This window comes from Macrobrachium nipponense, chromosome 4 (assembly GCF_015104395.2).
Source record: "Macrobrachium nipponense isolate FS-2020 chromosome 4, ASM1510439v2, whole genome shotgun sequence".
NCBI lineage: Eukaryota > Metazoa > Arthropoda > Malacostraca > Decapoda > Palaemonidae > Macrobrachium > Macrobrachium nipponense.
The window spans coordinates 135,228,955-135,253,570 of NC_061100.1; the positions used below are offsets into that span (position 1 = coordinate 135,228,955).

Sequence of the window (24,616 nt, forward strand, 5' to 3'; positions counted from 1 at the left end):
AGTGCCAGTCTATAAACCTCTTTAATGCATATCACACATAAATCATTAAGCAGAAGTGTCAAAGGGAATTGGCTGTATGAACAAATAAAATTTATTTCTATTCATAATAACAGTTCCCTTACTCAATGTAAAATTGGCATATATTTTAATTAAAAAGTCTATGATTTGAATACATACACACTTAACACAGTAAGAATCTAAGTACTACCGATATTGTGTTGAGGTGTCCAACATATTTAGCTACCACTAACCTGTGCTTCCAAGTCCGCTTTTGATATGGCCATACCTCGCTTTTCTGATAGAAGGGATTCCATTTCTTGTCTCTGCAATTATAAGTAAATGGGTCATGCAGGTTAAACATTATCACAACAAAAACCAATCATTGGTATTCAAAATGGATGTCTATGAAAAAGATATTTATAATTCACACCAAAAAATGATAAATATGTAGAGAAAATGAGTCACTTCACGTTCACGATCAATGATGATAAAAATATAGAAGGCAAAATGGATGCCAATATTTCTAACATAAAGTACTAGAGATATTTATATATTTTATCCTGAAACGAGTATTTGTCTACTATTATATACCAGTTCAACTAAACTGCTGTCATATCTGACTCTCATAGGTTAGACCCGAGATATCTGGTTTAAGCAAACAGATGGGAATGCATGGAGAAATAAAGGATTGAAAGTGATGGAGCTGGTCCTTAAAAGAAGCAGAAGAACATTAGTGTTGTACTGCAAACTATAAAGTGTGCAGTTCATGGGATACTTCAGGTAGTATTCTTCAGTGAGGAACAAACAGAGGAGTAATTATGCCCTCAAAATCCTCTCATCTGTAAATACTGTACTCAACTGTAAATACTGTATATAGTTGGTCCCTGTGGTATCTAATGGTTTCCAATTTCAGATGCCAAACTTTTTATGCTCAATTTTAGTTACAAGCACAGGCAAAATAACATTGTTCCTACATGACAACAGTGTTACCAGTCCTACTTACTATTTACAGTTACCCTAAATAATAAACTATTAATTCAATCATACATTTGTGGTGAATGATATGAGATATGTTTCATTCTGCTATTGTCTATTAAGCAAAGTTACTAAGTATTTATGCAAATGTTCTGCAAAACATCTAAATTTGTTACAAAAAATCATATATCTATAAGATATATGACTTACAAAAGGACTTAATACCCCTGTCAATGATATTGTAGTTTGGCAAACCTATATGACATCATAGTAAATAAAAATTCTCAACAGCAATCTCTAAAAGCCACATAACACTGAATCTTACAATTGCTTGAGATACTGTTGGAGTGGCCACAGCTGTTTGAGCCATTTTTCTTGAAAGATCGTTGTACTGACTTCTAAAGAAGTCTCTTTCCTGCTGCAGCATATCCTTCTCACGAAGGACATTACTAATGTCTACAGCTTCATCTCCAGATCCCTAGGAAGTTATATGAAAAATAAACTAGCATTAGTCAATGATATGTGTAAGAAAATGTGCAAATAAAGAATGACCTCATTCAAAATATTTGAAGTATAATTAAAACTTTAACACTTCTATTTTAGAAACAGAATAATTCAAACTAAATGAAAGCTACCAGTTTCCATTATTGTAAATAAAATCAAGCAAATTTCACTCAAACTTCTGCATATTTCAGAACTCCCACATAAATAATAGTCATATTTCAATTTACTTGCATTTATTGGTAAATTACTCAAACAACTTGTTCATGCAAATCTTTCACTTATCTCCTTAAAATTATAGTAGTTTTTTATTTGAATGAACATGGTTGCTGATGAAAGAACACCATTTGCCACTGACACACTATGCAGCATTATCAAATGAATATGTACTGAATAACAGTACACAGAAAGACATTAAACTGCAATTTCGCATAATACCACCAATATACTAAATCTAAGCCTACTCATAAATTTCCCTCGGCAAAACTAATTTTTACACTAGGCAGCTGAAAAACTCATTTATCTGAAAGACTTAATTATTACAACAGAATTCTATCACTTCACCAAAATAATTTTCTGCATCATTAAGTTATCCACTAATCTTACAAGAAAAAGGTGATGATGATTACAAGAAAAGTACCTTTTCTTGCAATGAAAAGAGAGAACACGAATAAGACTGTATACTCAATCACACATTTTAAAAAAAGTCAGCAAATGCTAAAAGGGGAAAAAATAAGAGTAAAAATATGCGCATTATTTGAAATAAGAAGTATGTATGCATAAAACTCACTACCACTTACACAGACTGGATTATTTCAAATACGTGCTGTAACTTGCTATTTTACTTACTGGAGGAACTACAGGTTGAGCAAGACTAGCTTTAAGAGCCTCATACTGCTGTCTGAAGAAGTCCCTCTCCTGCTGAATAACACGTGAATCTCCTTCAAGGCGAGGCGAAGCTTCTGAGGAGGTCTGAACAAAAAAGTCTAGTTAATGATCATAAATAAAAAAATAAAAAATTTCATAGGTTTTCAAAAAGTAAAAAACAATGATAACTAGCAGTTGATAGGTGAAGCACAAAAATGATTAACAATCTTCATGTTATTACTTCTGATATCTTTAGTCTGAGTGGTAAAAATACTCACTCACAACACTAAAATACTAAGAGATGAAGAAAAATAAGCACCTTTTTTCATAGGGTGTATATGTATCAATTTATTGTACATGCTAACATTCAGTTTATTATTACTGTATTCATGAGCAAAACTGAAGACAAGTTACATATATTACAGTATAAATAGTATAGCACTTGCATCATTTAGTAAGCACACCTAAAATTTATTGCCTTCAGTAAAATGTATCATAACATCCTTTTGAGATGCTATTTACCTCTATATAACTAAAATATCCACTTTGTAAGGGGATGAATTCTAACTTTCTGCAAAATCAATGTCATTCCAGAGACAGCAATGATGGATCAATAAAAAAGGTAATAAAACTAAAAAACCCACAAAAGGTCTCATGGCCTCTAAACAAAGACGTCTTTCTAATTCATAACACAGAATAGTTAACCTCTGAAACCTCTGAAAATTTCAGATAAAAGGAAGATGACAAGTGAAAGGTCAAACTGGCAACAATACTGAAAAAAAAACAATAATAAGGGTATGGATAAATGTCAAAGTCCTTGAGGATTAGTTTGTTTTAAGTTATCTGGCATTACAACTACCAAGGTCACAGAAGCTAAGAATTCTTGTAGAACAATGCTTAGACAAAAGAAAGGGCAACAAACCATCATTAAATACAATGGTATAAAGCAATGAGAAAATTAAAGACCATGCCACCATTGAATAAAGAATAAGAACAATAATTAATATATAATAACAAACCCTTGTTAGTGGAGGTCTTGGCCCTCTGTCTTGATCCATGGATCTTGTAGCACTTAATGGAGGAGCACGCGTTAACTGGTTATTATATTGTTGTCGGAAATACTCCATTTGCTGTTTAAAGAAGTCCCTTTCTCTTCGGATGGTTTCCACATCAACAGCTGCAAGAAAATAATACGACTTTTACTACAATAATATATACAATGATATAGGTGCACCTATTTAACACTAAAATTTTCTCTTTTCAATTCCTTGCTATATTTTAAAAAGATCTTGCAGATAAGGGATTTTGACGTAGGAAAAATCTATTTCTGGGCGAGGACAAATATGCTAATTACATTTAAAGTTGTGCCATTCTTTAATTTGTTTTATGCAATATTGAATGCCAGTATACACAAATGTAAAGATATACTGTGCTGGGTTAAAATGACAAACCACAGCGATAAACTTACAAAATACCTTTATGAATACTGAATATAATGTGCATTCTAAATTTCTGACATACACTGTGTGAACAAAACAAAAACACATTTCACATATACCTCCTGTTGGTACAGACTGTGGTCTAGGTGGGGGAGTGCCAGAGGGGGCAGCTGCCGCAGGAGGCCCTCCAGGAATCACACCAGTGCTAGGAGGGCTTACTACTCCAGGAACAACTGCTGCAGGTCCTGTAGTTGGTCCAGAAGCTACTGATCCCCCAGATCCATTAACTGCAGTACCTTGTTGACTCTTCAATGACTGAAGCTGCATCTTTAGGAAATTTCTCTCTTGCTTTAATACATCTCGCTCATGGATGACTCTTGCAAGCTCTGTGTCCTAGTTAATACAAAAAGAAAAATCTTGAAAAACAAAGAAAAATTTTTGATTAAGAGCTAGATACACCTTTCCAAAATTGGAAATAAATATAATATAAATACTTTGATTGACAAATTTTTCAAATGAATGTCCATTAATTTTTGTACAAAGGCCCTTAAATTTCATGGCAACATACCAGTTACATGTATTCACATACAATATTATGTCTCCCTATTATATATATGAAGCTATTATGATGATTACACGCATGAAGTAAAATAAAACAGCAAAAAACCTGGGCAAATTATAAAAAAAAACACTAAACATATGCTTCTAGAACATACAGCAAAGGATTAAATTAATGTTGAAGAGGAATAAAAGATATTTAATGAAATTACATTTACATCTTACCAAGTAACTACAAATCAATTTTCCAAATAGTATTACATATTTTACAATTTTACTGCTTAAATATTAAAGGAACACAAACTGATGTTCATCATTCTAAAGTGCAAGAACATTTTTGGCAACCTAAAATTTCTTTACAAAGTGGAGTCTAAGACTCTAATAACTTACTGGTGATAACGGTTTACCACGTTTACCGATCTGCAGGGGAGATGAGGGCGTTGATGATGGTTTGGTCTTAAGGATATCAAGTAACTGATTAACTTGTTCACTGTAGTATTCTCTCTCTCGTTCTGCTTTAACTTTTTCTCCTTGGGTCTGCAAATTATGGGACCATTATCAATGTTATCTAATATTCAATCTTTAGATTAAAAGTAAACAGAGGTGATGCCTATTACATCAGAATATCCTATAGTATTAGACACAGATAACCATTTTTACCTACACCAATCTAGCTGCACCAAGTGTTATTGTAAAGACATATAATTCTCTTTAAATGCAAAAGATTCATGTCTTGATTTTTTGTTTTTTAGGTGAAGTTTCTGTTATTATCCTAAGAAAAAACCTGCTCATTTGGAATTAACACAAATTATTTTCCTTTTCTCTGTATTTTTACATAAAATCAAAAGAAATGACATTTTCATTTATAAATAAATTTTAAAATTTTAAATATTTCCAATGCCACGTGATGATTAAGTAAAAGTTCTGAAATTAAGCAACTACCCTAAAAAATCAGCAACACATCAACAATGGACTCAACAACAACTGATAGAACAACCGAGATAGAAACTGAAAAAGCAACTGAGAAAATAGAAATTGAAAAAGCAACTGATCTCAGATGTTAGACAAGATACCTTGTCACAGCGCAGTCCTTTCTTATTAATAATGTCCCTGTTCTATAAAGCTTAACTTATCCATTTTTGATAAGAACCCAAAAAACAAATGATGTCTAATGTACTTGGGATATTCAAATTGCTTGTTTCTATTTCTAAGCATAATAGTATCTGATTCATCATCAATGTATTCAGGCCAACACATATGTAATGCTCTTAAAAACATGGGTGTAAACACTGATTTCTTAACTTCACTGCTGCGACCAGAATGAAAACTAACATAAGCAGAAATATTGGTTGGTTTTATGTATACACTATCTTTAAACCCATTATACACTATATACTAGTTCTACATGTATGTGTATTAGGCAATCCAAAAAGTTAGGCTCCCATCCTTTTCCATTTCCTTAGTGAATTTTACTGATGATACAATTCATTTAATTCAACAAAGAAGTTATTTACATTTTACATTTTTGTTCCCAGGCCAGATGCATTGTCAAAATACCCAAACCATACTACATAGCGTGGAATGATTTTACTTAATATACATATTGCTTTTAAGAAATTTCATATACACATTACTACTTAACACTGGAGATGAAGCTATCCACTGCCGTACCAAAATTTTGAGAGTAAAATTTCATAATTAATTCAAAATTACATTCTACTACACATATATATTGTTTGATCAATTTCATTAAGTGTTCTTTGAAAATGGTATGGCCAGTTTTTTTATCTCTAATGTATCCAATAAAAACCTCCAGATCATCAATAGGTGTCTTTGTGAATATTGATACCACGACAAAACTCATGAATTAAAATTTCACATTTTGCATGGATTGAGATTTTTCATACCAAAATTACATCATACTAAAGTTGCCAGTGATAGGAATTATTTTTAAAAAGATACCACTAACTTACATTTGATATCACAACACTTTTATATTAATAATAACAAGGCTGTGTTAACTAACAGCATTCACTCTTAATATTTGTAATTATAATAAAGCAAATACTGATATTTAGAATCATATTTGTATAAGTAAGTTATAAGATAAATTTATGAAAATGAGTCCATTTTACTTTAGAAACTGATAATTTACTACAAACATATTGCTAAAACATGATTCAGGCATTACAATACATGTGCGAGTAGTCCAAATTTTGCTAAATATGTGGAATCATGTGATTATACGTAATGTCAAGTCAATCACGTGATTTTATCAGAAGCACAATAGTATTAGTACTGCACCAAACTGATCAGTGAGGAGTTAAAAAAAAAAAAAAATAAATAAATAAAAAGTGGTATAAACACAAGACCATGGACTCATGTTCAGGAATTTTCCAATCAAAAGCATAAATTTTGTGAATCTGAAATATCATATATTAAATTCATCTCAGTTCATCAAAATATGTGCTACACACTGTTGACAATCTTCATAAGACAAACAATAAAAAAATTGAAGACAACTATCAGCATTAAAATCAAGAAAAGTGTAAAAAAAGCAATAAAAGAAGAAAAATCTATATGCTTTAGCAAATCTCTTTCTGCATATCTCAAGTTTTTCAATTGTATCCATACCTTCAATAATGACTTAAAAGGAAATCTATACTATTCTAGGGGGATTTTCATTCAGAAGGAAGTATTTCTGTACTGTACCTCACTGAGTTGATCACTGAAGTAATTTCTCTCCAACTGAAGTTGTTTTACTTGGGCTTGCAATTTCCTAACATCATCACCCATGAAATCCTTTGCTTGTTCAATACTCTGCTTCTCCCTCAAAAGCTGTAAAGTATCAATGTTTAATGAATATGAAATCTAATGTTATCTGTTTAAATATTTTCCATTTAGGTCATTCATTTTGTTAAATCACAGGGAGAGGCCACAGTAACTGATATATTATCTAAAAGGCTCAATCAACTTTTAGGGAAAATGTAAATTAAAAAGTGAAACCAAATTGTTCCATAGATACAGATTCATATTTTTACTTATACCTACTGAACACCTTTAAAGTGGTGGCTAGAGATGACTGAGAACTGCAATGACAATAGGTTGCTCTGACACTTTCTACAAACTAGATATTTGTGCTAATTGGAAGGTTTAGGATGAGGGAACTTCAGCCAAAAAATAAGTTTGAATTTTTAAATATAATGAAATGTTACCTATTTCTATATCAATTACCGTACAAATTTCACAAATAACAACTTCATAACAGTGAAGATCACAGTACAGCTATGATTCAGTACGTGTAACTGACTCCATTTATGGATTATTAATGAATTATTTACCTGTATAATCCTCATATGTGCAACTTTATTAAGACATGATATTTTTTGTACTTCATTAGTGCCACGCACTAAGTCTACTCATTGTGAAATGAGAATACCTGATTATTGCTGAGGGAAGGACTATACATCTAATGTGGAGAGGATCCATGTCAAGCAGCCACTTAGAATTCTGTTGGTCGATTCTTAGCCAATTATATAGGCATATGAAAAATGAAGTTCTATAGTTTAATGAACATACTTCCGCTATCTTTAGAAGCCCTAGACATCACTCATGATAGTTATTTATAAAATCTATTATCCCTAATAATCTAAACTAAATTCTGGACTCTGATCTCTTTAAGATCAAATATTAATAACCAAAAGTATATATCAGACCTCTCCAGTTTGATCCTTATAGTAGTCACGCTCTTGCTCCATATCTGCCTTCAGCATTGTTGTCTTATGGGACTCCTCTTTATAGTAATCTCTTTCCTGTTCTAATTCTCTGTTTTGAAGTTGAAGCTTCTCTGTCTCACCAATATAAAACTCCTTCCCTTGTTCTGCTGCTTCCTTCTGCTCTGTCAATTCTTTTATAGTCTGCCGTAAGCTCTCTCCGTCCACTGATAGGCGCAGCTTTTCTGTTTCTGCCTCTTCCACTGAAATATATTCAAAACAATAAAAATTATTCTCTCTTAAAGTTCATTCACTTTAAAAATACAATAATGTATATAATTTTAAAACTGGTACGCTTTCATATTCCGTCAAATTTTCTTAAAGAAAACTGAAATACATCACTAACATGAGACTGTCAGGTGGTTGATTTTGTCCACAAGGGTTTTCTTTTCTTCTTGTCCCTTCTTCAAGAGGTCTTCCATTTTCCTGTTTTCATCCATCATTGGCACTCTCTCTGTAACCAGTCGTGTGTGGTCATGGGAAAGTCTTGAATGGTTATGGCGGAGCTGAACAAGCTCCTTGTAAAGCCTATCTCTCTCATCTCTCATTAAGTGGAAAAGGCGATGCTGTTCGGCCAGGTCTGCTTCACATGCCAATAATTTTTCCTGATAAAAAATCATCAACAATTTTGAAATTTTACCTAGATCAAATGATAAAGGTCAATTTCAGAATCTTAATGTGGTAAATGACAAATTGTTATCTCATAAACCAAATTTGAATACAAATTTTAGCTTGAGAACACTACCTTGCTCCAATTTTAGCCTTCTATTTGAGAATAAGTCCTACAGGCATGCTGTAAAAGTCTCTTGAAATATAAATCAGGCCTTTTATCTAACTAATTTATATTAGTAACTTACTCTAGCATCCTCTAGTCTCTGGGTGAGTGTTTCAGCAGTGTTCGCAGCATCTGCTTCCAACATTCGAGTTGTTTTTTCAATGTTTTCCAGTTCATTTGTAAGATCTGTGTTTTCATCTGCTAATTTAACAGCTCGGTTCATGGCCTCATGGGTGTCTCCAAGAATATCTGAAAGTTTGATTTTATAATAAAAAGAGCAAAGTAAAATACTGTACAAAAATATTTTTTGGAAACTCCATATTCATCTTGAAATTATATTATTATTCTTCAAACACAGAAAACATGATGTAAAACTATGTAACAGAGAAGAGGAAATTCTTATTTGCCCTTAAGTAATGATATGAAAAAAATCCAAATGATGGTCTGCTTTAAAATTCATAGAATTCAAACAAAGAAAACTTCTGCATTAGGTAAAACCTCTTGAGTCAGTAGTTGAAAGGGATGTATAATATTTCAGATACAAAAGCTTAAAAGATACCTACTTTTAAGTTTTCCCTCAAGATGTATGTTGGTCTTTGTAAGCATATCATTGTGAAGCTGCAGCTGATGTAGATGAGCATGAGCTGCTTGTAATCTGTTATCTTCTATGATTGCCGCCACTGATCGGCCCCCTTCCAACAGGCCTTGTAACCTAGCAATCTCTGCTTCTCTGTTGGCTATCTGTGGAGCATAATAGAGCAATAAGAAAGTATAAATATGTTATAGCTGCCTTATCTAAAATCATATCTGGAAAATACTAACTGATATATGTAAAAGAATTTACTTAATAATGAGACAGTAATTGTTATGAAATGGTTTTTCATTTCAATAATGAAGTTACTATCAACTGACATACATGATTACTGTTCGTCATCTAAATACTAATATGGCTGATATCACCTACTCTACAAAACGCAAGAATCATCTTCATAGCAACAGGTTCCTTAAAATTAATTTTCCTTTACAATGGAAAAATCTTCAAAAATACTATTAGACAGGTTCAAATATTAAGTACTGTAATCATCCACACAAGCTTTAATAATGGTGAGAGATAACTACATCCAAAGAAATGAAATTCCAATATACCAATTTTCAAAACGAAATGATCAACAGCTAAAATGATCAATTTAACAATTACGTACGTGTAGTCTCATAGGCTGAGGAAACAAATAACCTCAGTTTTTGTTTTTGGATACAATTATGTATAACGTTTCAGACAATTTACAGCCAAGGCTCACAAGAATAAAATTATTGAGGAAAAGAATCTTTAAACTGAGGAACTACATCCCAATAATCTTTTGTAAAGTTGCCGCCAAAAACAAAAACAGCCATAACAGCACCTGTTTCTTGAGCATATTGCACTGGTTCTCATTTTCTTTAGCCTGCCTCCGACTGCACTCAACCTCATGCTGTAAATCCTGGAGCTTTTGATCTGTCATTCGTAGGAGGTCAGCCAAATAGGCATCATTGTTGTTTGGGAACTGACCTGCACCAGCACAGCCACACCTAAAATAACCATGAAGCATACTAAGGCACTGATAAATGCTCAAAATAGGAACAATTTTTGAAAATTATTTATCACTAAAAGTCCAATGTTACTCATATTAAAAGAAAAAAAATTATATTAAACCTGCCTTGATTCAATATTATTCATATTAGTTGGTCTGGCCTATGGAACCCCTGGCAGGACCATAAAGTTAACTCTTTTGAGGGCTAACAGCAGCAACAATAAATATTTTTTTCCTATCAAAAGTTGTCTGTTAGGAATTACTCAGGTTCTTACTTCAAGGGAAAATGATTTCCAAAAACAGGATTAGATTTAATATTTTGGTATTACCCTGTCAGGAAAAATCTCTGGACTTACACCAAATCATTCTGTTTTTCTGTAAACAAACCTGAGATGCTCTCTTCAAACTGCTACTTATTAAAAAAACATTATTATTTGACTCCATTCTCAATCATTCCACTTTCCTGCTTTTACTATCCTACTCCTATTTAATGATCTCTTGTCCCTCTTAGTACGTATACTGATGCAATTCCTTAAGGATTCTGCAGAACTGGTTTAGAGCTTGTCATCTTTTGTGCCTAACCGCTACTTTCTGTGAGTACACTTACTTAATCAATTCTTCCTGATCATGAGTATAGGTTACATATCTGGAAATTTACATGAAACCTTAACTTATCTTACTGATGCTCAGTCACCATCTCTGTCAGTATTTCAAGAAATTATTGTTGTCACTATTGATATGTATCTGATTTTTTTTCTTTTATCTCCATTTCAGGTACCTGGATTACTATTTAAAAATTGGTACATGCAGTTATTAATGAAATGATTGCTAAATCTGATTCTAAAAACTTCATTTCTGGGCTCAGCTCGTGTCGGCCTATGAAAGGATCCTTAATATCATTCTTTCTAGGTAAAATTAATCTAAAATTACCAGAGAAAAACAAAATTAAGAAAATGTCAGTAAAACTGACTCGCTCACTCTTAAAAAGAAGTGTCGGTATGGCAAAGGGGCGAGTGGGAACACTACCACGAGACATTCACCAATTAGACCTTCCAATCAGAATCCCCACAAGAGAGAGCTGATACCAACGGGCGATGCGGCCGCTACTACTACTACTAGAGGACGCCACGGACAGCAGCGCCCCTAGCGGTCATCCTTAATTTTTAGCGCCAGCGTTCAGACGCATTCTCTTTGTGCTTGTGCTATTTTCGAGGAATTTTATCACCATTCACCATGGAACGTTCTGCCATCGCAACGGCTAAGTTAAGTGCCTCATAAGTAATGTTTTACTGTATTTTTGTCTTCCGGGAACCAGTATTTTCCTTCTAATAGGTCATATACGGTTTCCCGGTTGTCTCGTGGCGGCGCCATGCTGCCTCGTTAAGAATTCCCGGTCCTCCATACTGGGACTTCTTATACTTATGGGCTTACTATATTACGTTCATCGTTTTTTACATCGAGTTTTAGCTAGGTTAGCCCCTTTACCATTTCTCTTAGTTTGGTATTTAGGGCTATTCTATGTTCCAGCCCAGCATCCCGGCTCTTGCTCTTCATCGGCTATCGCTGGCTCCGAGTAGGCTTCTGTTCCTCGGAACAGTTTGCCTCCTCCTGGGCTTCTTTTTCTTCTACTAAAAGTGTCTTTTCCATCTTTACGATGTAAATTTATTCTATTTAGGGTGTTAGGCTAGCCTAGGTGCATGTCCCATGTATTGGTACAGCCTGGTTCACGTGGCCTTCCCACGGTTGTGTTGCTCGCGGCTTAGGCCACTTGCGGTCACGTGTTCCATCGCACCTTCCCCTTCCCCTTCCCTCCCTACCAGGTATAGGGAGGCGCTGGGGGACCCCTTGGTTGTCATGACAACCTCAGTTGCCTTCCTCCCTCTCTCTCTGAGGTGGCCAGGGGTTCCTCCCAGCGGGGGGTATAGGGCGACCACTCATAGGGTACCGGGTCTCCGAGCGGGTAGTTGTTGAGACGGGGAGGAGTAGGCCACCCCCCCCCCCCTCTCTCTCCCCCGCCGTGTTACGCCGAGACCCTCCCCCCCCTTCCCCAGTTGCTCAGCCACCTTCCCTTTCTATAACGAACGGAGCCTTCCGTCGCAGCCGGGGCACCTTTGGTTATAGATTACTGGCTCCGCCAGCGGGCGGGGTGGTCACTACTAGTGGTCGGTTGCTTGCCTACTATATCCTTACATCTCTCCCCCGCTACCGGAAGGGAGCTTGCTTCTTACCCGGGCACTCTTCCAGTAGACGGGTGGAGAAAGGTTTGATATTATTGTTATTTTTAAGGATATACCCTAATTTTACGATGATTTGTTTAATTTTATTATTCATATGTTTACCATCCCCGCCATTATCCATCGTGGTTTCCTTTTACCACCACACCTGGTTGGATTCTATCTCTTGTCTCCGCCGTCAGCGGAGCAATAGCCTAGGACAACCAACCTTTTTCTACCACACGTATTATGGCGGGGCTCTGGTTTAATCTAACTTTCTCGCTCCGGCACCAGCGGAGCAACTGTTAGGCTGTAAGTGTTCTCCTGATACTTATGTATCTTTCCACTTACAGGCTACCAACTGTCAGGTCCTGGGATGCAACGCGACGTTGTACGACCCCTGCGGCCACGATGAGTGCAGGTCTCACGCTCCATGTGCCACGCCGTACAACGATATGATCGTCTGGCACCCGGAAGCCTGCGCCATCTGCTACGACCTAGTCAGTCAGCTGGTGGAGGGGGTAAGTCGATTATAGGCTTCTTTATCATTTTACTAACAACTCTTAGACATAAGTTTGTTAACCCCGTTCCGCCATTAGAAGCTCACCTCACCTTTTCTTTCAGGCTGCTGGTGTGAGGGAGGTCGCCCTTGCTACCCTGAAAGCGTGGGTGGGCGGCTTCGGGAAGAACGCCGCCAAAGGCCAGCCTTACATCCTAGACAAGAAGCTGGCCGTCCAGATCTTCCCCGCGGGCAAGTCAACAGGGTATGTTGACCCCTTGTCCGCAGCCCCTCTCATAGCCTCCATCCAGCAAGAAATGCAGCAATCTTTCGGGGTCGTAGCCACACAGGAGTCGGTCCCGGACGTCGCTACCCTGGACCTCAACATTGAGCCTATGGCGGTAGGGGCAGAGGATTTGTTGGTTGAGGTAGGTGTGTCGGGCGCCCAAGGTCTTTCCTTGGGCGCTCCTGGATCTTCTCCTGTCCCTTCTTCAAGCGCTTCTTTCCAAGGCTTTGTGGGATCTGAGATCCCTACCCGCTCTCCCGCTCTCTCTGTACCCCCAAAGGTGAAGGGACAGAGAGAACCGAAGACCCTAATTAAGACGACTTCTAGGAAGTCATCTTCGTCTTCTTCGGCTAAGAAGTCTTCGACTTCTTACGCTGACGCGGTGAAGGCCAAGCCGAGCTCTTCTTACTCGAAGAGCTCTAGAAGCAAGGCTTCTAAGGAGAAGGCTCGCGCTCCCGCCGAGCCAATGCCTTCTCCTGCCTCCACCGCATCCACTCCGGTAACGCCGGTGGGAGGAGCGGGACCCAGCACCTTTGATCCCACTGCTTTCTCAGCAGTGGTGATGCAACAGGTGGGCGAGATGGTCGGCTCTCAAGTCTCCGCCCTGGGGACGAAATTTGAGCAGATGTTCGCACAACTGTCGAGCATTCTGTCTCAATCGGGCCAGTCCATCCAAGATCTCTCTAACAGAGTTAGAGAGAATAAGGACCGAGTAGCTGGGCTCTCTCAGGTCCCCCTTCCAGTCTCCCCAGTGCCAAGTGCTGGTATTTTCCAGCTTCCGCCATACGATTCTCTGCCAGCTTTCTCTATGGAGAACCCATGGAGAGTAGCCGCTTACGCTCCATTTAAGGATGGTATGATCTCTATCCCGGAGTGTGGAACTCGAAGGATTGAGGACTTCAAGTTTTATCCTCCGGGTTTGACGCAGCCTTTCATCGGCTATGCTAGGCTGACCGTTGCGGCTCTTACTAGGGAAGACAAGATCTCTAGGGAGGATGTTCTCTACAGTAGGGATCATGCCCAACGGGAATGGGTTCACTGCCTTGAGGACTGGGAGTGCACAAACACCAAGCTCCAGGCCTATAAGAGTCCTTTCACTATTTTTGCGACGGAAGAGGAGGCTTCTCTTCCGTTCGCTACAAAAATAGTAGAGAGGACTCTTCAGGCAGATGTTCGCACAACTGTCGAGCACTCTGTCTCAATCGGGCCAGTCCATCCAAGATCTCTCTAACAGAGTTAGAGAGAATGAGGACCGAGTAGCTGGGCTCTCTCAGGTCCCCCTTCCAGTCTCCCCAGTGCCAAGTGCTGGTATTTTCCAGCTTCCGCCATACGATTCTCTGCCAGCTTTCTCTATGGAGAACCCATGGAGAGTAGCCGCTTACGCTCCATTTAAGGATGGTATGATCTCTATCCCGGAGTGTGGAACTCGAAGGATTGAGGACTTCGAGTTTTATCCTCCGGGTTTGACGCAGCCTTTCATCGGCTATGCTAGGCTGACCGTAGCGGCTCTTACTAGGGAAGACAAGATCTCTAGGGAGGATGTTCTCTACAGTAGGGATCATGCCCAACGGGAATGGGTTCACTGCCTTGAGGACTGGGAGTGCACAAACACCAAGCTCCAGGCCTATAAGAGTCCTTTCACTATTTTTGCGACGGAAGAGGAGGCTTCTCTTCCGTTCGCTACAAAAATAGTAGAGAGGACTCTTCAGGCAGTCCTCAAGGATGAGCCCATGCCACAGCTAAGGGAGGCGGAGTCTACTTCTCCGCTCTTCCCAGCTTTTGGAGAATTGTGGGAGAACTTGCCAGCCACGTTCCACGCTTGGTAAGCTCAAACCGGACTGCGCCATGGACCAGTTAGGCGAGAAGCTCCCAGGCTGCCCTGATTCCTTGATTCAGGCGGAGTTCGACGCGCGAAACTAGGTTTGGCAGGTCCCTCAATTCACTGATCATAACGGAGATGGCTGCTCTCTCGTATGGTACGGAACCTCTGTTTAAGATCTTGGCCAAATCCCAGCTTCAGACGGTTCAGACGGATGCTTTCGACTTCTTCAAGCTAGGAGGAATTGCCGAAAGCACGTTCTGCAGGAGTGCACTATTAGGCACGAGCCTAATAGACTCCTGGCTTCTAGCATGTGGGGAGCGGATCTCTTCCCAGAGTCCGCTGTAAATGAAGTACACCACGAGGCTGCTAGGCTCAACCAGAGCCTTAGAGCTAGGTGGGGTATTTCATCCAAGAGGAAGCAAGAATCCGTCCCCACTGCTGGTAAGAAACCAAAGAAGTCTGGTAAAAGGTTCCAGCCTTACCAGAAACACCAGCAACAGCAGCAATTTGTTCAGGCCGTCCCGGTTACCCAACAGGGACAACCTGCTAGTTCTAAACAGAACCAGCCCATCCTCCTGCTGTCTCCTCAATCACAACCTTCGACCTCCTACGCACTCTCGCCGGCCTTCAACCCTACGTATGAAGGTCAGGGCTACCCTCCCTTTAACAGGCAATCGAGAGGTAGGGCGAGAGGCTACTTTCGCCAGCGTGGCGCAGGAAGGGCGACAAGGAGCAAGCAGTTCAGAGGAGGGCGTGGTGGTCAACCCGCCCATCAACAATGAGGCTCCCCAGGTAGGAGGGAGGCTGTTCCTCTTCCGTCACAGGTGGGGGTTCAGCAATTGGGCACAGAGCATAGTGTCAAAAGGATTGAGTTGGAGTTAGATCAAAGATCTTCCTCCAATCAAATCATTCCGCCAAATACCATCAAAGGAATTGACAGATTACGCGGAGGAACTCCTTCAGAAAGGAGCTATTGCGAGAGTCAAGCATCTAAAATTTCAAGGTCGCTTATTCAGCGTGCCAAAGAAAGGCTCAACAAAAAGAAGGGTAATCTTAGACTTGTCAAAGCTAAACTCTTTCATTCGTTGCGACAAGTTCAAGATGCTTACCCTCTCGCAAGTAAGGACCTTACTTCCGCGTGGAGCCGTCACATGCTCCATCGATCTTACAGACGCATACTATCATATCCCTATAGCCAGACACTTCCGCCCATTCCTAGGATTCAGGCTAGGAAATCAGACATTCTCATTCAAAGTGATGCCCTTCGGTCTGAATGTAGCCCCCAGGGTATTCACGAAAATAGCAGAAGTGGTTGTGCAGCAATTGAGAACTCAGGGAATCATGGTAGCAGCATACCTCGACGATTGGTTGATCTGGGCACCAACTGTCGAGGAATGTCTCAAAGCCACCAAAAAGGTAGTTCACTTTCTGGAACATCTGGGGTTCCAGATAAACAAAACGAAATCCAGACTTACCCCGGAGTCTCGTTTTCAGTGGCTGGGAATCCAATGGGATTTGTCTTCCCACAATCTGTCAATTCCAGTGGCCAAACGGAAGGAAATAGCAAAATCTGTCAGGCAATTTCTCAAATGCAAACAAACATCAAGGAGAAACCAGGAAAGAATCCTAGGGTCCCTTCAGTTTGCTTCGGTAACAGATATCCTCCTGAAAGCAAGGCTAAAAGATATAAATCGAGTTTGGCGATCGAGAGCAAACGCCAAATCTCGAGACAAGTTGTCAGTAATTCCACAGATCCTTCGCAATCAACTCCGTCCATGGTCAAAAGTAAAGAACTTAGCCAAGCGGGTACCCCTTCAATATCCCCTTCCAGTGTTAACCATTCACACGGATGCCTCCCTGTCCGGGTGGGGGGGATATTCTCAGTTCAAACAGGTTCAGGGGACTTGGTCAGTTCAATTTCGCCAGCTCCACATAAACGTTCTGGAAGCAATGGCAGTATTTCTTACCTTGAAGAGACTGCTTCCCCCGAAAAAGTCTCATCTAAGGCTAGTTTTGGACAGTGCAGTGGTAGTTCATTGCATCAACAGAGGAGGGTCCAAATCCAAGCATGTGAACCATGTCATGATAGCCATCTTTGCCCTAGCAAACAAACACAAATGGCATCTGTCCGCCACTCACCTGGCGGGGGTAAGAAATGTGATAGCAGACGCTTTGTCCCGGTCAGTTCCTCTGGAATCAGAATGGTCCCTAGACGACGGGTCATTCCAGTGGATATGCCGGAGAGTCCCAGGTCTCCAAGTAGATCTCTTCGCCTCACAAGCGAACCACAAGCTCCCTTGCTATGTGGCCCCCAACCTGGACCCTCTGGCTTATGCCACGGACGCCCTGTCGTTAGATTGGGATCAGTGGAGAAAAATTTATGTTTTTCCTTCAGTGAATCTTCTCTTGAAAGTCTTAAGCAAGCTGAGGACTTTCAAGGGAATAGTAGCTCTGATTGCACCGGACTGGCCCAAGAGCAACTGGTATCCTCTTCTTCTGGAATTGGGTCTCCGACCTCAACGGATTCCCAATCCCAAGCTGTCACAATCAGTACAAATGAGGACTGTGTTCGCTTCCTCAGGAATTCTTCAGACCCTAACTTTATGGACTTCATGAAGTTTGCGGCTAATAAAGATGCTAATATTGATCCACAAAATATTCTCTTCCTAGAATCAGATAAGAGAGAGTCAACTATTAGACAATATGACTCAGCTGTTAAAAAATTAGCATCCTTCCTGAAAGAATCAAACACTACAACCATGACAGTTAATCTAGCTATATCCTTTTTCAGATCCCTGTTTGAAAAAGGTTTAGCAGCTAGCACTATTACTACTCATAAATCGGCTTTGAAGAAGATCTTTCAGTTAGGTTTTCAGATAGATCTGACTGAATCTTATTTCACGTCTATTCCTAAAGCCTGTGCTAGACTTAGACCTTCTCAAAGGCCTACTGCAGTTTCATGGTTCTTAAATGATGTCCTCAAACTAGCTTCAGATACTGACAACTCGTCCTGTACATTCATAATGCTTCTTAGAAAGACATTATTCTTATTAAGCCTAGCTTCAGGAGCTAGAATTTCAGAACTGTCGGCTCTATCCAGAGATGCGGGTCATGTAAAATTCCTCCCCTCAGGAGAAGTTCTGCTTGCTCCGGATCGTAGTTTTTTGGCTAAAAATGAGGATCCTCTTGTAAGGTGGGCCCCTTGGAAAGTCATCCCACTTCCGCAAGACCCTTCTCTTTGCCCAGTATCAACCTTAAGAGCCTTTCTATCTCGTACATCCTCAAGATCCTCAGGTCCTCTCATGAGAGAGAAAGGTGGTACTTTGTCAGTAAAAGGTATTAGACAACAAATCCTTTACTTCATTAAACAAGCCAATCCTGATTCATTTCCAAAAGCACATGACATCAGGGGAGTAGCCACCTCAATTAATTACTTTCAACATATGAACTTTGAGGATCTTAAAAAGTATACTGGATGGAAATCTCCGACAGTCTTTAAACGTCATTATCTAAAGTCCTTGGAATCTTTAAAATTTTCAGCAGTAGCAGCGGGAAACATTGTTTCTCCTGATACTGTATAGTAGTTGTAGTACAGATCCAGGTCTCCTTTCTACCTACCTCATCCAACATGCCTCACCCTATCGCCATGCTACTCGGATATCCTAGCCTTAGCCGCTGAAATCATATTAGTGGATTGTCCCTTATTTTTTGCTAGGGACATCCACACCTTGTACTGATAATGTACTTCAGTGTACCTACCCTTATTTTTATGCTAGGGTAGGACACAATGTGTTTGTATATTTTGTAAATAAGTTATCTAAGTAAATCTATTTTGTTAAAATTACACTGCATTATTATAATTTACTGTGTTTATTGTAATTTTAAGTACTTTACATTACTAACTTTCTTTTATGTTACTGTTTAGAATAAGTTAGACTTAAGTACTTAGTTATATGCTGTAATTGATTTACTTATATTATATCCCTCATTTTACAACTGCTTTTCATTTGTCCTTTTTTCCCATCTTGTCTGTTTCTCTGGTACTCTTTCATAGGCCGACACGAGCTGAGCCCAGAAAAGGGATTTTGACGAAGGAAAAATCTATTTCTGGGTGATTGGCTCGTGTCGCCCTATGAAACCCACCCTGTATTGATTGCCCTCCCCCCTGCAGGACAAGATGTTCTTAGATTAAGGATGACCGCTAGGGGCGCTGCTGTCCGTGGCGTCCTCTAGTAGTAGTAGTAGCGGCCGCATCGCCCGTTGGTATCAGCTCTCTTTTGTGGGGATTCTGATTGGAAGGTCTAATTGGTGAATGTCTCGTGGTAGTGTTCCCACTCGCCCCTTTGCCATACCGACACTTCTTTTTAAGAGTGAGCGAGTCAGTTTTACTGACATTTTCTTAATTTTGTTTTTCTCTGGTAATTTTAGATTAATTTTACCTAGAAAGCATGATATTAAGGATCCTTTCATAGGGCGACACGAGCCAATCACCCAGAAATAGATTTTTCCTTCGTCAAAATCCCTTTTCTCTGCTTCAAATACATAGCTTTTCTTTATCCTGGTTAAAAAAACTATACAATATACTGTCTGGTGTGGTGTGTCTAATTACTTACCTCAATTCTACTCTTTCCCTCTATTACAAGGTTGTCTTATGGTCTCTTATCAGTGTACCATTTCTTTAGAAAAAGCAAAGAAAATCTCTAATTACACCAGGTAACATATACCAAAGCTTTGTGAAGATCAGTCTCTTGTGTCAGAAACAATAAACCTCTGAATTCTCTTGCTGCTTGCATGTACCTCACCTGATTCCTTTCATTTTTTCCCCCAAGACAGTGATACATTTCATATTCCAAGGAAAGGCCACAGGCAGACAGTACATTGCAGATAACATCAAACTCCATATAATGATGTAAACTCAATGTTCATATATCCTTACTTTGAACACTTGTTACAGGAAGACATGATTTTCTCTGGAAGATGAGATGTGATTTCTAAACGCTGGCGATGGAAAGGTATCTGCTTCTTCTGGCCACCTACAAACAAAGCAAGACAATAGAAACAAAGCAAAATTATGGTAAGAAGATTCTACATTGTTTTACTAGCAGGAGGGCGAGAATTAAAATCTTCAATGGATGTCATTGTTACTTACTGACTAACAGATATAACTTCACTGTCAAACCTCACCATATTACAGAATACTAAAACACACACATAAATACATACGTTCATACATAAAAGTAAATCGTCTAATTTGAATTAACTGCATTAAAGAATTACCTTTATAAACACCTCACAATGTCATGAATAATATCATCACATAGAAATATAAAATCTTTCAATATTTCAACATTTTTGAACAGTTTTTATCAAAAACATATATTCTCTCTCACACTTATGTACAGAATAACCAAAATAATTTGCCAAAAAATGATCTTAAGCACCTTATGAACAACCAATAAAGAATCTTATAATGATGGTGATTAACATAAACTTGAGCAAAACGAGGCAAATCGACTTTTAGTCCTATTTCCTATTATTTATGAAAAACTGTTGTTGGAAATTACTTATCTTGAAATGACTAGGATGATAAATGACAGTGTATGTAAATACAGTATAAAAAGTTTTAATGCATCATAGACATTAGGAATTTTTTGAATTCACTCACCTAACACAAATGACCAAGCATGTATTCTATGTATGAGTAGCCATACAGAATTTCTTAAATTTACATTTGCAGGACGAGAATGTGGCACAGCTATGGGGATTTTACAAACATCTATGAGTCAAAATATAATATAGAATATGAGATGAAAAAACCGATGTAATACATAAATAATGAAGAAATTGCCATTACTTTATGCATTTACTAGAATCATCATTGGAAAGTCTATTAAATCCAGTTCATTAAAAAAAAATAATGTCATTCAACTTACCAGGAGTACTAACAACTGCTTTTAGATTCTTTTCCTGCAATTGTAGGATTTTCTCTGTCTTTTTCCTGGCCTCTGATTCCAGATCCTCTATCTTCCTTTGGTACTCTCCTACTATAAACCGAAGGTCTTGATTCTCCTCCTCTAGCTTCTGTAATGCATTATGCAGCTCTGAAATGTACAATGAAACACACATGTGAAAACATCAAAACAAACTAAGCTTAAATAAAAATCATGGCACTCATAATGAATGAATATGGCAATCATGTGCAAAATAAACTGGTTAAGAAAGCATCAATTTGAGGAAAATTTATGAAAGGGAAATGGTATGGGAAAGACATTATTTCAAATCAAGAGAATCCATTATCTCAAGAATTGTCATTCCATAACAAAAACTATAACACTCAAGTTACTCTGGTAAAAGCAATGTAAACTCTCTCTCTCTTCCTTTTGATGTGCTTTACAGAAAATGGTCAACTTGCAGCTCATGAATAAATGAAGAAGAAAATAAGCATGATTAATATATTTTGTAAATACAGACATCAGTGCACAAAGGGACATAACAAGTGTGCACTCTAATAAATATGTCAACGATTTTTAAGAATTATGAGCATAAAGAGTCCCATATTGGCATGAAGTCAACATAATCTAACAAAAAGAGCATAAGAAGGGAGTAAAGTACCTTTAGCGTGCTTTTCATTCTGCTCCCTGAGATTGATGTTCTCCATGTGAAGAGTGTTGAGCTGGGTCAGGAGGCGACCATTCTCCTCCTGGTAGGGCACCACACTGGCTGAAGCATTATCACATTTCTGTAGAAAAACAACTTGCTACAACTGCTGACAATAATGACGAGATCACAGTTTTCTACCCGAGGTGCACATACTGATGGTGAAGTAAAAAACGCTAATACTGTACTAAAAGGAAAGGATAATGTAATTTAGTTATTACAATTCCTCATTAAAGAGGCTAAAATGATAATGTACATACTCATCATTCCACTTTTATTTGCCAGACTTTCACTTTGAAAAAGTGACATTACATATTAATTATGGAGTTACACTGTCATAATTTTCTTTTCATTCACAACTGATCATGAATAATCTAAACAATTCAAAATGGTATTTCGAATTAGGCAACAATACAATAAGTGTATGCTTTGGTAAGAAATTTTCCAACTGGCATCTATGTTCTCTTTCAAATGAATACTGCAGCCATGCAAAAGCCATGGAACTGATAGTTTTCAATTCCTCAGATCAATATACTTCAAGTTCAATTCTAGTCTGCCTGGGTAAGGCCCTTTTCATCTGTCAGTGAGTTTATTTACTATCACTATTTCAATTATTCAAAATACTGTTTTACCTAAATCTGGGTAGATCTCTTCTGTTATTAAGTATCAGCAAAAATAAATGAGGAATTATCAGTTTAATTTGCAATTACAAACTTATATAGTATGTAACTAGAATTACATATGAAAGTCCTCTTTAGCCTTGGCTTTCAAAAGTAAATAAAACATTTTTATTGCACCTTTGTCCTAAATAGGTTATTTATTAATGATAATGATGAGACTGTACCCATACAGAATGCAATTATTACACTTGAACCACTAAAATTCTAGCCAAATTTCCATTGGTATGCATATTGGAGATTTAAACTTCACATTTTTCATGGTTTCAATTTCAGTTCTCTATGCTCAAAATATGGAAATAAGATTTATTTATGCAATCTGCGGCGAAGATGTCACCACAGAATGAAATTAAAAGGAATCGGAGGTCATCAAATTTTACCAGAAATTTCCGTCAAATTTTCACAGGTTTGTTTACAAACAATGTCAAATTTTTCTCTAAATTTCAGCCTTCTATTAACCAAATGTGAAGACAGATGTTATCTATGCACTCTGAGGATGAAGATTCATGCTGAGTATGAACTAAAAATAATTTGGGGAATATCAAATTTGACCCGAATTTTCCATCAAATTTTCTTAGGTCGCCTCATTCAGGAAAAGTTTAAAACTTTTCAGTGGGTCAAATTGTTCTCAATGTAGTTTGACGATGAAGATTTAGTCATGGAAGAATTAGGAGGAAATCAAGTTTCACCAGAATTTTCTGTCAAATTTTGGTAGGGCTGCAAATTAAAAGAAAAAAAAAGTCAAATCTATCAGCATTTCAATTTCAATTCTGTAGGATCCAAAAACAAAGAATAGTGTTATTTGTGCAATCTGACAATGATGACTTGGTCAAAGAATGAAATCAAAAAGATATTGGAGATGGCCAAATTCTACCAGAATTTTCCGTCAAATTTTGTCTTTAAGGTCAGTGACCTTCAGCAAGTAACACCAGATATCAACTAAAGAATTTCCTTCAGTGGAGGAGGAGGAGGAGGAGGAGGAGGAGGAGGAGAGGGGGAAGGGGGAAGGGAGGTTGTCCCAAGTTCATTATTAAGAGATATTTGAAAAATGGGGAAACTGTAATTTTGTTTAAGAAATCACGGTAACAAAGTTGTAACAAATCGAATGATAATGCTGTCTCTCACTTTAGGAACATTTTCAAAGGCAAGCAAAAACAAATGTTACTGGTCAGGATTTTGTGCACCAAATACACAGTGAATCTCAGGAGAAAGCCGTAGAAAGAGAGAGAAAAGAGAGAGAGAGCTCCAGATGTACGGTTGCCTGACATTTTTACTGAAGGGAACTTCAAATTAGATCTACGTATCTTGCCCATCACCTGACACATTCGCCATCAACTCTCCGAGTCACAGGTAACATGAGGAAAAATAATTCTGCATTTATTTCATTTATTTACTTTACGTTTTCAAACAGTACTAGTTTCTGCTTGCGAATCAGGTTAAACTGGAAATAAATGCCTGTATTTGTTATATATTTGGGGGTCTGGAAATAATCCAGTCCATATAATGTCTTGCGAGAAAAATCATTTGGTTTTATATATATTTATCTGTGTTTGTGTCACTGATAATCTGCATAACCAGTAATTTCATATCATCACTAAGTTTTACGGTGTTCATGCAAACACCATTTTTATACGTGTACAAATTCCTAATTTCTGTAATTACTGGTGTAGCACATAATAAGGAACCAAGGAATTTCCATAACTTCTAGTGCAGCGCACATGCGTGTTTATTTTAAATGTTTTTGTCGTATGTAGAGATTCGTGAAAAGTTACCATCGAATGCCTTTACTTTACGTCATAAAAAAATAACTCAAAACTCAGTTTTTTTCATAATTGCTTTATAACATCCATATAGGTTTCTGTGGCTTTGCTTTGGACCGCCACTGTTTGCTTTTGAGCAGTAAAAGTAGCGTGACGAAATAGTCCTTTCTCATTTCACTTCTTGCTCTGCCCGTAGACTTTTTTTTTTTTTTTTTTTTTTTATCAGTTAACTCTTTCTTTGCTGCA

The 24,616-nt window shown here is 38.0% G+C and overlaps 1 protein-coding gene across 1 annotated transcript in view; it reads right to left on the minus strand.

Annotated features, from left to right (window-relative positions):
• The window catches only part of LOC135211509 (cingulin-like), a 359,586-nt gene that overhangs the window by 140,190 nt on the left and 194,780 nt on the right, over window positions 1-24,616 (minus strand). Inside the window, exons 5-19 of the mRNA XM_064244814.1 lie at window positions 21,889-22,015; window positions 21,210-21,377; window positions 20,213-20,309; window positions 10,289-10,454; window positions 9,452-9,629; window positions 8,971-9,137; window positions 8,460-8,718; window positions 8,057-8,316; window positions 7,053-7,178; window positions 4,731-4,877; window positions 3,902-4,175; window positions 3,363-3,520; window positions 2,326-2,448; window positions 1,301-1,453; window positions 252-323 (exon numbers count right to left, since the gene is read on the minus strand). Of these exons, the coding sequence (XP_064100884.1) occupies window positions 252-323; window positions 1,301-1,453; window positions 2,326-2,448; window positions 3,363-3,520; window positions 3,902-4,175; window positions 4,731-4,877; window positions 7,053-7,178; window positions 8,057-8,316; window positions 8,460-8,718; window positions 8,971-9,137; window positions 9,452-9,629; window positions 10,289-10,454; window positions 20,213-20,309; window positions 21,210-21,377; window positions 21,889-22,015 (2,475 nt within the window). The remainder of the gene's footprint in view (window positions 1-251; window positions 324-1,300; window positions 1,454-2,325; window positions 2,449-3,362; window positions 3,521-3,901; window positions 4,176-4,730; window positions 4,878-7,052; window positions 7,179-8,056; window positions 8,317-8,459; window positions 8,719-8,970; window positions 9,138-9,451; window positions 9,630-10,288; window positions 10,455-20,212; window positions 20,310-21,209; window positions 21,378-21,888; window positions 22,016-24,616) is intronic.